Source organism: Rhinichthys klamathensis, unplaced genomic scaffold (assembly GCF_029890125.1).
Source record: "Rhinichthys klamathensis goyatoka isolate OS25496 unplaced genomic scaffold, OSU_Roscu_1.1 h1tg000578l_1, whole genome shotgun sequence".
In the NCBI taxonomy this organism is placed as follows: domain Eukaryota; kingdom Metazoa; phylum Chordata; class Actinopteri; order Cypriniformes; family Leuciscidae; genus Rhinichthys; species Rhinichthys klamathensis.
Genome location: NW_026607042.1, coordinates 1,505,926 through 1,519,478, shown reverse-complemented (window position 1 = coordinate 1,519,478; position 13,553 = coordinate 1,505,926). Strand labels below are relative to the sequence as shown.

The window sequence follows — 13,553 nt, the reverse complement described above, 5'->3', positions numbered from 1 at the left end:
GAATCGCGATATAGAATAGTGTCTGTAATGACAACATTTTGTTGACTAGTTTTGGATATAGTTTTTACTCTAAAATAGACATCAAATAAGCTTTTGTTAGACAGTTTCTGCTCATATGTTAAATATATAGTATGTTTTGTCAAAAATAAACTAATCAACTGTTATAGTGTTTGTTCTAGGGCCGGGACTCGATAAAAAAAAAAAATCTAATTAATTAGAGGCTTTGTAATTAATTAATCGAAATTAATCGCATTTTAATCACATAAATATTTGACCTGAGAACTGTGAGAAGTAATTTTTTTCACATGGATTTTTAGTATACCATTGAATAATGACTGCATACATAAGCTTAAGCAACAAAATATTGTTTATTTTTGTTCAACCAAGTCCAGCAGACCAGTGCAATTTTTGCCATTAAGTGTAGCAATAGCATATTGCAACAAAATAGCATTTTGCTACACTACACTAATAGCACTACACTAATAGCCATAATAGCCATTAAGTGTAGCAATAGCATATTGCAACAAAATAGCATATTGCTACACTACACTAATAGCAATAGCGAATTCCTTGTTGCATAGCTTGCACACAACCATGCTCTTATCGACGCGTCCATCCGTTCGTTTTTTGTAACAACATTTCCCAGCCACCGGCAAACCAAAGCGATCTCGTCAGCTTCTTCGTCATGAACCAATGAACGCTAGTTGGTGCGCCAGTATAATCGGTCCGCCGAAACTCATCCAGTGAGAAACGTTCCGCGGTGCAAAAATAAGTGCGATTAAAAATAATTTTTTGTGTAATTAATTAACGCGTTAAAGTGTGTAATTAATTAATCTTAATTAACGCGTTAAAGTCCCGGCCCTAGAAGCTAGGCTATATCAAAATAATGAATCCTTAACTTTGAAATATGTATGATAAAATGTATTGGCCTACTTTAAAAAATAATACTTTATAAGAGATTTATGGAAAAAGACTATTTTCTTTTGAAGATGTTGCCAACTCTAACTTTGAACCAATTCTATAGAATGGCCCATATAACCTATTTGAACAGGATCGGTTTCCAGGTATGACTAAAAATGTGCTTTTGACTTTAATTTATATTTTGATTATATATATATATATATGTGTGTATGTATGTGTATATATATATATATTTATATATGTTGTCCTTGCATTCTTTATTGTGTGACACACCTGAATGAAAGGCTCATTATTATGCGGGTCTTTGTCTTCTCAGGTGTGAACCACCTAATTATTCATGAGGGGGTTGGGCCGTTCACGCCTATTCGCATATTGCCTTTCCAAACAAAAAAATGTTTTTTACAATTTAAAACAATCTATTGTTTTATGTGAATGATTAGGCAGGATGATTTTAAGATCATTTTTAAGCAAAAACTCTAGGCGACAACATCCATTAGTCAAAAGTCTTGTGGACACATATTTAGTATGTGTTTTGTGGCCTTATTTCAGAAACTTAAATTTTTAGTTTTTTCAATAACCATGCATAAACAATATTCCCTCAAAAATACAAACATGTACATACATGTTGCTCACATATTATGGTAGCCCTGTTTGTGCTAAATAGAGTGTAATTTCACCTGTGCCATTAATATGTTTATAAGCAACTGAAAAAAGCACAAATGTCAGGGCATGTCAAAACATCTCAAGGACCCCAAAAACACCTTAGACCCCAGAGGGTAAATGTCAGGGAAATGTGTGACGATTTAGACAGACTCTCATTATTTGTTTGCAGTTGCTTATGATTTTGGGGCTGTGGAAACATCACAAATATTTGAAGTCAGATGGTCTTGCTGACATGCTGAGTTAGTATCAAAATTCGCTGGATGATAATTTGATTGAATTTCTATATGTAAATGTGCAGCGCATACTAACATTTTTTTTTTATTTCTATAGGAAATGACATGGCAAATGCAGCTGAAAAGCTGCTGCCACAGAAACAATGGAGATGGCGTGTACAATGTTATCTGAAAATAACCCTGATTTTTCTGACTCCTTACAGAACATACAGTCTTTTGATTAAGACACAGAGAAGTCTGTTTGGAGGAAATGTGGCTGTAGTATTAACCCTCTGGGGACCAAGGGATTTTTGGGGCCCTTGGGATGTTTTGACATGCACTGACATTTGTGCTTTTTTCAGTTATGTATAAACATGTTAATGGCAAAGGTGTAAATTCACTGTATATAGCACAAACGGGGCTACCATAATATGTTAGCAACATGTATGTACATGTTTGTATTTTTGAGAGAATATTATTTATGCATGGTTATTGAAAAACTTAAAAATAAAAGTTTCTGAAATAAGGCCACAAAACACATATTGATTATTTCTTCACAAGACTTGAAAATTGTATCACATAGTCTACAATATTTGCTCCAAAACTATGTGAGAATCATCCTGACTACTCATTCAGATAAGTCAATAAAGTCTTTTAGAATGTGTATGACGTGTTTAGTGTGAGAAAGCTTTATGCGAGGAGGCGTGATCTCTCATTAATATGTATGGCATTTCACACCTGAGAAAGACAAAGACCCTCCCATAATGGCCGTATTAGGTGCTATCAGGCCCTATCATTAGAGGAGCCTTGCACAAAGAATGAGGAGATTTAAAAAAGAATGGCTTTTAGATTGTTTGGATTTATTTACAACACAGCATAATCCAAAGATACACAACAAAGGACAAAAAAGCACATTAGTAAACACACTGATCTAAAGACAGAGGCTTGCACAGTCACACAGCATGGTCCCATTCCTGAAACATAGTACATACCTGTCATTTCCAAGGTGTTTGATTTTTCATTACAGTCTCCTGTGAATGTTGAACTCAGCAGGACTCATGGCATTTTGTCCCTGTAAAAAAATAAATAAACACCTGTGAACATGCTGATATCCAGTGTTGTGCAAGTTACTTCCAAACTGTAATACATTATACATTACTTGTTACTGTAATTTAAAAGTAATTCATTACCTTACAATATTACTGTCTCAGAATTGTAATGCGTTACATTACTCCTGTATTACTTTTGAGTTACTTTCACCAAAATAGCTTTACAGTAGTAGAACTTAACATTTTAAGGCTGTAATGATATGCTATATGAAACCGAAATCGCGACACTCAGATCCACGAACCTGCAGAATCGCGACACACCCCTTCCAACTCCAAGAGTTATCCTTCCCGTCCAGATCCAATGCTACCACGTCTTTAAATTACTATTAGTATTATTTGAATTTTGAAGTTAACATTATAAAATACGTAGACCTACACCACAAAACTAGTTGAGGATAAATTATTTAAAATTGGGGAATTCCAGGGTTTTGGACGTGACATTTGCAGTCAAAACTTGAAATATAAATTCTCAGAAAATGCATTTAATACCAATATATTGAAACGTCTGTTTATCCATAGGATACCCCCTTAAAAGAGTCCAGACATTAGAAAAATATCAGTCTACACATGCGTTTTATATTTAATATGAGGGAAATACACGCATTCATGCGTGACAATTTTTTTTTTTAACTTTTAGGAGGCAAAATATTTTTTTGTAATTCGGTGAATTACACTGCGCAAATCAAAAGTAATACTACCCACCGGATGAAGAAGGGTTGGCTCTCCAAAGAACATAAAATATTCATTTTATTTTATTTTTCGTGTTCGCATTTATGAGGAAAAAACAATGTAGGCCTACGTGACAGTTCTCCGCTACTATAAGGTAGCCTACTTCACAGACCTGAAAAAATATATATATATATTGAAATGTCTACTTGTAAACAGAACAATTCAAAACGAAAGAAAACGGACTGCTCCCTGCTTATCTGTATGAAATGTGCATTTCTCTCTGGCGCATTCACTACTGCGAAGATCGCGAGTCAGCAACTTCAACTTCATCTTTATTAATAAACAATTAAAATGTCTCCTTGCTATATTTGACATATTCATAATCATTGCTTTTGCCGGTTCTTTGTGACAGCTTTTAGTTGCTTTCCTTACATCATGTTACGTGAACGCGTCACCACCGCATCAAAAATGATTGCGTGATGAAAACAAGAAAAATACCACCTAAACATAGCCTACAGTAACTGTTTAGAAAGTAAACACAGAACAAATGGAGTAGCCTAATGCGCATACGTCCATCTCGCGAATGTACGGTCTTCTTTTTCACCCATTAGCCGCTTTTCCACTGGCCAGCGCGAGCACAGAGGCCGAAATCATGCCTCACGGCACTCCTGTTAAGAATAAACCGCTATAAAAAATATATCAGAGGCTGCCATTTAGTCTTTATTTACAAACTTGGACACCACACGCGGCTATTGACTGACCACGAACAGGTAACTTAGCCTACTTGCATTTTTCATTCGTTAATGTCTTGCGGTCTTGGTGTTTTTTTGTGTGTAAACAACAATTTACCAGTGCAAAAATACAACTTTTTAAAAAAAAATTTAAACAATAATAATAATATATAAAAATATTTCACAGTGTAACTACCTCAGTACTAACTTTCGAAAACAACAATGCAGATCGTGAACAACTTTAGTCTGATTGAGTGTGAAACCTTCCCCAGATCCTAGGTCAGTTCATTTTGTTTAAAAAAAATTAAACAATAATAATAATATATAAAAATATTTCACAGTGTAACTACCTCAGTACTAACTTTCGAAAACAGCAATGCAGATCGTGAACAACTTTAGTCTGATTGAGTGTGAAACCTTCCCCAGATCCTAGGTCAGTTCATTTTTGTTTAAGGGGCAGCAGCTTCCCAGACACCTTAAATGCTTTGATAATATCTTCTATAGCTGGATCCTCCTGAATTGCAGCGGCACATTGCAGCGGCACAATTAGATTGCTTTGATATCGCTACTTATATCCAACCTTTCGATTCTCGGCTACTAGCCTTTAGCCCGCTAACATTTCACGCGTGGCCTCGGCCGTCTAATATTACACCCTTTCACTGAAAAGACACGGGTTATACTTGACATTGCAGTCCTAAATTAGTACTGATAGTTGTAGTATCACTGCTAATTTACAGCTCATTTGTTATAATGGCGAACATATCGGATGCGTGTCTAACTTTACCTCTGAGTGCAGGTGAGGACACTTTCGAGCTATTCTCGGTGAATCTGGAGCTGGAATCCGTGGAGAAACAGATCCGTGGTCTGCTGGAAAAGCAAGCCGAGCTGCGGGATCGGCGATCAGCACTTGAAGCAGCACGCGCCGATGCTCACAAGTTAGTGGTTAGTAACTCTTTAACTCCGAGTTCGTCTACTCCGTGTGTTTCTCTGTCCAGAAGGACGCGATCATCTCGGGCTTCATTTACTCCGGCACCGACACAACACAATGGACCATGGATCACGCAGCGGAAGACGCGAGCCAGGACCAGAGCTACTCCTCCGCCCCTCCCGGTCTTCGAGATCTCCACTCGGAACCGCTTCTCCCCTCTTCGCGAGTCGAAACGCGACGACGCCGTGATCATCGGCACGTCCATGGTCCGCCATGTCCGCGCTACCTCAGGTAAAGGTAAGGTGCGCTCTCACTGCTTTCCTGGTGCTCGTGTTCTTGATATCGCTGCACAGGTTCCCGAAATCCTGACCGGGGACGAGCGCGTCGGAGCTGTGGTGCTGCATGCGGGAGGGAGCGACGTCAGGCTGCGGCAGACGGAGGTTCTGAAGAAGGACTACATGAGCCTGATCGAGGCGGTACGCAACACAGCGCCTGAGGCAACGATCATCGTGTCTGGACCGCTTCCCACGTACCGACTAGGACAAGAAAGGTTCAGTAGACTATTTGCACTAAATGAATGGTTAATGTCACTGTGTAATGAACCGAAACTGCTCTTTGTAAATAATTGGAATCTGTTTTGGGAGCGACCCAGGCTGTACCGTGCTGATGGCCTGCACCCCAGCAGAGCCGGAGCGGCTGTTCTGTCGGATAATATCTCCAAGACGTTACGCACCAGATGACTAATAAGTCAAAATCCAAATCACAGTCTTTGCTGTCCAAACTTAATTGATATACGTAGTGAAGAACATTATATAGAAACTGTGTCTATTCCTCGTTTAGTGAAGCCAAACAATAAATCTAGTGCAGGATCTAGCAAAAATCTTATTGTAATTAAACCAGAAAATCTAAATATCAGTGAACAAAAAGAATTTCTAAAGCTAGGTCTCCTAAACATTAGATCGCTCACACCTAAAGCGGTTATTGTAAATGAAATGGTCACAGATAATAATTTCGATATACTTTGCCTTACTGAAACCTGGCTTAAACCAAATGAGTATTTCGGTCTAAATGAGTCTACTCCGCCAAGATACTGTTATAAGCATGAGCCCCGTCTGACTGGTCGTGGCGGCGGTGTTGCAACAATCTATAAAGATATTCTTAATATTTCTCAGAAAACAGGTCACAGATTTAATTCGTTTGAAGTACTTATGCTAAATGTTACGCTCTTAGATGTAAGAAAGAAATCCATATTATCTCTAGCCTTGGCTACTGTATATAGACCTCCAGGGCCATATGCTGAATTTCTAAAAGAGTTTGCAGACTTTCTCTCGGATCTATTGGTCAATGTCGATAAAGCAATAATTGTTGGAGATTTTAACATACACGTAGACAACAAAAATGATGCGTTAGGGGCTGCGTTTACAGATTTATTAAACTCCTTTGGGGTCAAGCAAAACGTCCGTGGTCCCACTCATCGTCTAAATCATACACTAGATTTAATTATATCATATGGAACCAATCCAACTGATATAGATATTATACCGCAAAGTGATGATGTCACTGATCATTACATGGTAACGTGCATAATACGTACTGCTGAAATATGTCATGTTGCGCCACGTTATAGACCAGGCAGAACAATCCTTCCAACCACTATAGATAGATTCTCAAATAGCTTACCTGATCTATCTCAGCTGCTCAGTGAACCCAAACAAACAGATGAACTAGAGGAAATGACTAGCAGTTTGAGCACCATTTTCTCTAGTACATTAGATATTGTTGCACCAATTAGATCAAAAAAGGTTAGAGAGAAAACTAAAGCACCATGGTACAACAGTGCTACGCATGCTATCAAGAGAGAAACTCGTAACCTAGAGCGTAAATGGAAACAAACTAATTTAGAGGTCTTTAGAATCGCGTGGAAAGACAGTATGTCACGTTATAAAAAGGCTCTAAAAACAGCCAGGGCTGAGCACCTCCGCAAACTAATAGAAAATAACCAAAATAATCCAAGGTTCTTATTTAACACCGTGGCTAGACTAACAAATAAACAGACATCACCAGAGCAAAATATACCGTTACAGTTTAGTAGTAATGATTTTATGAATTATTTCAATGAGAAAATAGAAAGCATTCGAAACACAATTATAAATGTACAATCCTCTATGGTCTCTTATGATTCAGCCTCAATTATCGTCCCTCAAGAACAACTACACCGCTTTGCAACGATAGGACAGGAAGCGCTAAATAAACTTATTATTGCATCTAAACCAACAACATGCTCATTAGATCCAATACCCACTAAACTACTGAAAGAAGTGTTACCTGTAGTGGAAGAGCCTCTTCTTAATATTATTAACTCGTCTTTATTCTTAGGTCATGTGCCAAGAATATTCAAGTTGGCAGTAATAAAACCTCTCATTAAGAAACCGCAACTAGATCCAAATAACCTAGCAAATTACAGACCCATTTCAAATCTTCCATTTATGTCCAAAATACTAGAAAAAGTTGTATCCGCTCAACTGTGCTCTTTTTTGCAAGAAAATGATATCTATGAAAAATTCCAGTCAGGATTCAGACCGCATCATAGTACAGAAACTGCGCTAGTTAAAATTACAAATGATCTACTCTTAGCTTCTGACCAAGGCTGTATCTCAATACTAGTCCTACTTGATCTTAGCGCCGCGTTCGACACTATAGATCATAAAATACTCTTGGATCGACTACAAAACTACACTGGTGTTCAGGGACAGGCATTAAGCTGGTTTAGATCGTACTTATCTGAACGTTATCATTTTGTCTCTTTACACGGGGGAAAATCAAAGTTAACGTCAGTAGACTACGGAGTGCCGCAAGGATCGGTGCTAGGCCCTCTGCTATTCTCAATATATATGCTGCCACTTGGTAATATTATAAGAAAACATGGAATTAATTTCCACTGTTATGCTGACGACACTCAATTATATATTTCATCACGACCAGATGAAAACATTACCTCATCTAAATTGACAGAATGTCTCAAAGATATAAAATGCTGGATGACGCGTAATTTCCTGCTATTAAATTCAGATAAAACGGAGGTATTACTTATTGGTCCAAAAAACTACACACAAAACCTCTTACAATACGACTTTAATATAGAAGGATGCCCTGTTACTTTTTCCACTACAGTAAAAGACCTGGGTGTTATACTAGACCGCAACTTGTCTTTCGAAAATCATATTTCATCTGTTACAAGAACAGCATTTTTCCACCTTAGAAACATTGCTAAATTACGTAACATGCTATCTGTTTCTGATGCAGAAAAGTTAGTTCATGCATTCATGACCTCGAGACTAGATTACTGTAATGCTTTATTAGCTGGTTGTCCTGCATCCTCAATAAACAAGCTACAGTTAGTGCAAAATGCAGCCGCTAGAGTTCTTACTAGATCAAGAAAATATGATCATATAACACCGATTTTATCATCTCTGCACTGGTTACCTATTAAGTTCCGTATCAATTACAAAGTACTACTACTGACCTATAAAGCCCTTAATGGTTTAGCTCCTATGTACTTAACGGACCTTCTATCGCCCTACAATCCACCGCGTTCTCTAAGATCACTAAATTCAAGGCTTCTGGTCATTCCTAGGATATCGAAGTCCACGAAAGGAGGGAGGGCATTCTCGCATTTAGCTCCAAAACTCTGGAATAGCCTTCCCGATACGGTCCGATGCTCTGACTCGCTGACACAGTTTAAAACTAGACTAAAGACGTGTCTCTTTAGTCAAGCATTCACATAATGCTTACCTTTTAGTCCTCTGCTATGCCATACGGAACCGTTTGCCACTGAAACTGCTTAACGCACCAGTGGGGCTCGACAGCCTTATAGACAAACGGGTCGGTCCGTATGGTTGCGGTTGGGTTGCGGAGAGTTTGGGTTGCGGAGAGTTGTGAGATTATGGTTTTCTAACACCTACTCCCGTGTAATGGAAATCATTATGAACATCGGCTATGCTAATTATTTCCCATCTGCCTTCTGCTGTTATCTCGGGACGCTTGTCCCGAGAAAAATGGCGTTCGTAGGCTCCAGTTTGGTATCCTGCCTCTCACGGGGATTTCGGATGCCTCAACGCCTGTGATGAGAAGACCAACGCCTGTGAAGAGACGACTCAACGCCTGCGAAGAGACGACTCAACGCCGGCGATATGTTATCCCCTAAATATTACATGATTAACTAAATGTATTTTTTCCAGGTACTCTCTGATATGCACTTACTGTAAAGCTTCTTTAAAACCCTATGATTGTTAGCCAGAGGAGAACTGGCCCCTGACTAGCCTGGGTTCTCCCAAGGTTTTTTTCTCCATCCAATCTGATGGAGTTTTGGTTCCTTGCCACTGTCGCCTTGCTTTTGGCTTGCTTATTAGTTGGGGATATTTAATATTCAACAATATTATTGAACTGTGTTGTACTACTTTCATGTTATCACTGTGAAGCTGCTTTGATGCAATCTGTATTGTGAAAAGCGCTATATAAATAAATGTGACTTGACTTGACTTGACATTGTGTGGCAAACACACTAAGTTTAACCTGACTGCTGAGGTTTTCTTTAAAACCAGCGATGTACAGCTCTGCGATTGGAGCATTGACCACGACTGTGTTGCGGTCCACCCCAAAATGCTTGAAAGCCGCTGACATTGTCCCTCCTCTACTGAAGTGCTGAATAATTTTTTTTGTATCGTGCCAGCACCTGCTATGGTGTTTGAGCTGTAATTAAGAGAACATAGAAATAGTCTTAGTATTTGGTTTTATTCTTATCGCACACACTTTGACACACACACACACACACACACACACACACCTTCGACTCGTATATTGTTTCAATCTACAGTATGACACATTCTACAAACTTTGGTATAGAAACACAGCAGACCACCTCAGTAACACCCAGACAATCAGTTCAGTCCAATGTTAAAGTAAAACCTCTGAATTCAGAGTTGTTCATTATACAGTCGTGTGCAAATATATATTTTTCATTTGATTTAATATTTTGCAATGAGGATCTGATTTATTGGATTGTTTTTTTACACAGTACTTTAGCTAACCAAAGAATATTTCTCTTGAGGGTAGTTGCTGTAACTTCTTCCAGAGTAAAGTAACTGGTAGCTTATGAACTTATGATTTAATGCAATAAATGCAACTTATTAAGTCACACTCTCATTTTTTTTAAGTCTTTTACATGGATTTAACAAAACATTCTAAAAAAGTGTTGAAGCTGATGTAGATGGTCTACCAGGTTATTCATCTGAATCTCCAATTCAATTATTATGGTACACACGCAGTGGCAAACTAAAAACCCAGTGAGTGGAAAGAGTGAAAATAGCATTCTAACCTCTTTGACGTGTCTTTGTTTCCATTTTCTTTGACTTCTTCTCATACTTTTTCCCTTTCCCCTTCTTTTTCGTCCTCTTCTTCTTCTTGTCCCCCTCTGATGAGGATGTAGAGGAGGAGTCAGACATAGTGTCAGAGGAAGAGTCAACTGAGATGTCACTAGAGGATTTTGAAGACAAGGGACTCGTCTGGCTGGAACCTTTGTCCCCTTTTTTAAGAGCTGTTAAATGGATACAAATACATACATAAGGCTCACAGCTTGCATCACATGGTACACAGGAATACAAAGCTTAACTCGCATAATAAAACTCAACTGTACTATAATTTGAATACATGTTGTGTGTTGTAAGACTTACCTGATGCCAGTTGTTCTTTTAGATAGTCTCTTTCCTTGGTCAGCTCATCAATCTTCTCTTTTTGCCACTCTACTCTCAGCTTACACATCTCCAACTCATGAGATTTTCTGTTGTCTGCTAGATGTGCAGTGGGGGCCATGGAGACACCTAATTGAAAGTAACTGTGCATTATTGAATGAACTGAGAACGTTAAATTTACTTTCTTGTTGTCTAACGAACTCTCATCCTGCCCGCCGCTGTATGAGACACAATGAGAGTCAAACATGTCATTGCAAAAGCCACCTATTGCCAGACAGTTGTCAGTTCCTTTGTTACCAAAAATTAAAGAAGTACATTTTAAAACAATTAATGACATTCATCCATGTAATGAATTTTTAAGAGTAAGGTTTAATTTGGATAGTAATGTATGTACATTCTGTCAAAAAAAAAGTCCTTTTGGGACAGTGGTTGAAGACAAAAAAAAAAAAACCTGACTTTGACTATCACAGTGTTAAACTTTTTGGACAATTTATGTGTAATAATATGTTGATTGTAGCCAAGTGTTACCTACACAAATGTAGATTTGTTAAAGTTTCGTTTTGTTTTCGTAATGTTTTGCAGCATTTAAAAATGATTTAATATTTTTATTTCAATCCTTAAAACAAGTAAAAAGGAGGAGTGCTTTGAAACTCTCTAAATTAATTTGCAATATATATGGATTAACCCCCTTCCCCCTGAAGTGTAATTTATTTAGTTATAATTTGCTTTTCATATTATTGTCATTTCTATTTTATTTATTTATTATTAGGCCTGTTATTTATTTATTTTATTATGTTGTTTACGATATGCTGCTTGTCTTAGTGTTATGGTGTTTAACAACGATACTATGTTAATGCCTGTTTGTTATTTGAAATTATATATATAAAAAAAAAAAACTAGTGAGTGCAGTGCAGTCAGTGCGGCGCGTCCACAGTGCTCCCGCCCCCCTGCGCGTCCCCGGTGTCAGGACCTCTAACCATAGACAGTATATAAAAGCCTCTAACTAGAGACTAACTTGCTAGCCATCATCAATAATGTGTGCCAGTAAACAGAGTAACCTACTCACCAGTAGTGCCACTGACGGATGTCTCATCCAATGCATCCATCTCCACGCTGGCATTCCTTTTGGACCGGGTCCGCGCGCCTTTTCGACTTTTGTCGGAGATCTCCATGTCATAAACACACTGCTGCACTATTCTTTTGTCCCCTGTTGATGACGTTTGAAAGCGTGAGTTTTCCTTTGTCCCATAGTGATAACGTATGAAAGCGAGATTTATCCCGCCCTTCAGATCATAAACTAGCTGTCACCATAAAATCACCACTAAAGCAAATGTTTAATTTAAAAAATGAGCAGATTAACCAGGCTAAAGAAGCTTATTAGTGAGCCCAGCTCTATAATGAAAACCCTAAAACTGATTAAGTTGCTTCAGAAAAGGAAACTGCTAAAAACGAAAATGAAATGCAGAAAATGTCATCAGGAGATAAAAATGAAGAAAAGGACAAACAGCGGAGATCAATATGCTTGGTAAGAAAAAAATTATAATAAAAAATGTATAGCCTATATATACACTCACCTAAAGGATTTTTAGGAACACCATACTAATACTGTGTTTGACCCCCTTTCGCCTTCAGAACTGCCTTAATTCTACGTGGCATTGATTCAACAAGGTGCTGAAAGCCTTCTTTAGAAATGTTGGCCCATATTGATAGGATAGCATCTTGCAGTTGATGGAGATTTGTGGGATACACATCCAGGGCATGAAGCTCCCGTTCTACCACATCCCAAAGATGCTCTATTGGGTTCAGATCTGGTGACTGTGGGAGCCATTTTAGTACAGTGAACTCATTGTCATGTTCAAGAAACCAATTTGAAATGATTCGAGCTTTGTGACATGGTGCATTATCCTGCTGGAAGTAGCCATCAGAGGATGGGTACATGGTGGCCATAAAGGGATGGACATGGTCAGAAACAATGCTCAGGTAGGCCGTGGCATTTAAACGATGCCCAATTGGCACTAAGGGGCCTAAAGTGTGCCAAGAAAACATCCCCCACACCATTACACCACCACCACCAGCCTGCACAGTGGTAACAAGGCATGATAGATCCATGTTCTCATTCTGTTTACGCCAAATTCTGACTCTACCATCTGAATGTCTCAACAGAAATCGAGCAGACCAGGCAACATTTTTCCAGTCTTCAACTGTCCAATTTTGGGGAGCTCTTCCAAATTGTAGCCTCTTTTTCCTATTTGTAGTGGAGATGAGTGGTACCCGGTGGGGTCTTCTGCTGTTGTAGCCCATCCGCCTCAAGGTTGTGCGTGTTGTGGCTTCACAAATGCTTTGCTGCATACCTCGGTTGTAACGAGTGGTTATTTCAGTCAAAGTTGCTCTTCTATCAGCTTGAATCAGTCGGCCCATTCTCCTCTGACCTCAAGCATCAACAAGGCATTTTCGCCCACAGATTGTGAAATACTCAGACCGGCCCGTCTGGCACCAACAACCATGCCACGCTCAAAATCGCTTAAAATCACCTTTCTTTCCCATTCTGACATTCAGTTTGGAGTTCAGGAGAT

The 13,553-nt window shown here is 38.6% G+C and overlaps 1 protein-coding gene across 1 annotated transcript; it reads right to left on the bottom strand.

Moving 5' to 3' along the window:
* Positions 1 to 4,670: 4,670 nt before the first annotated feature.
* Positions 4,671 to 12,152, bottom strand: LOC130075412 (coiled-coil domain-containing protein 106-like). Its single transcript, XM_056240020.1, is given in 6 exon segments — positions 4,671 to 4,870; positions 9,806 to 9,949; positions 9,951 to 9,982; positions 10,608 to 10,895; positions 10,963 to 11,109; positions 12,047 to 12,152. Coding segments are annotated over 6 exon segments (843 nt in total). The 3' UTR covers positions 4,671 to 4,744.
* Positions 12,153 to 13,553: the final 1,401 nt, after the last annotated feature.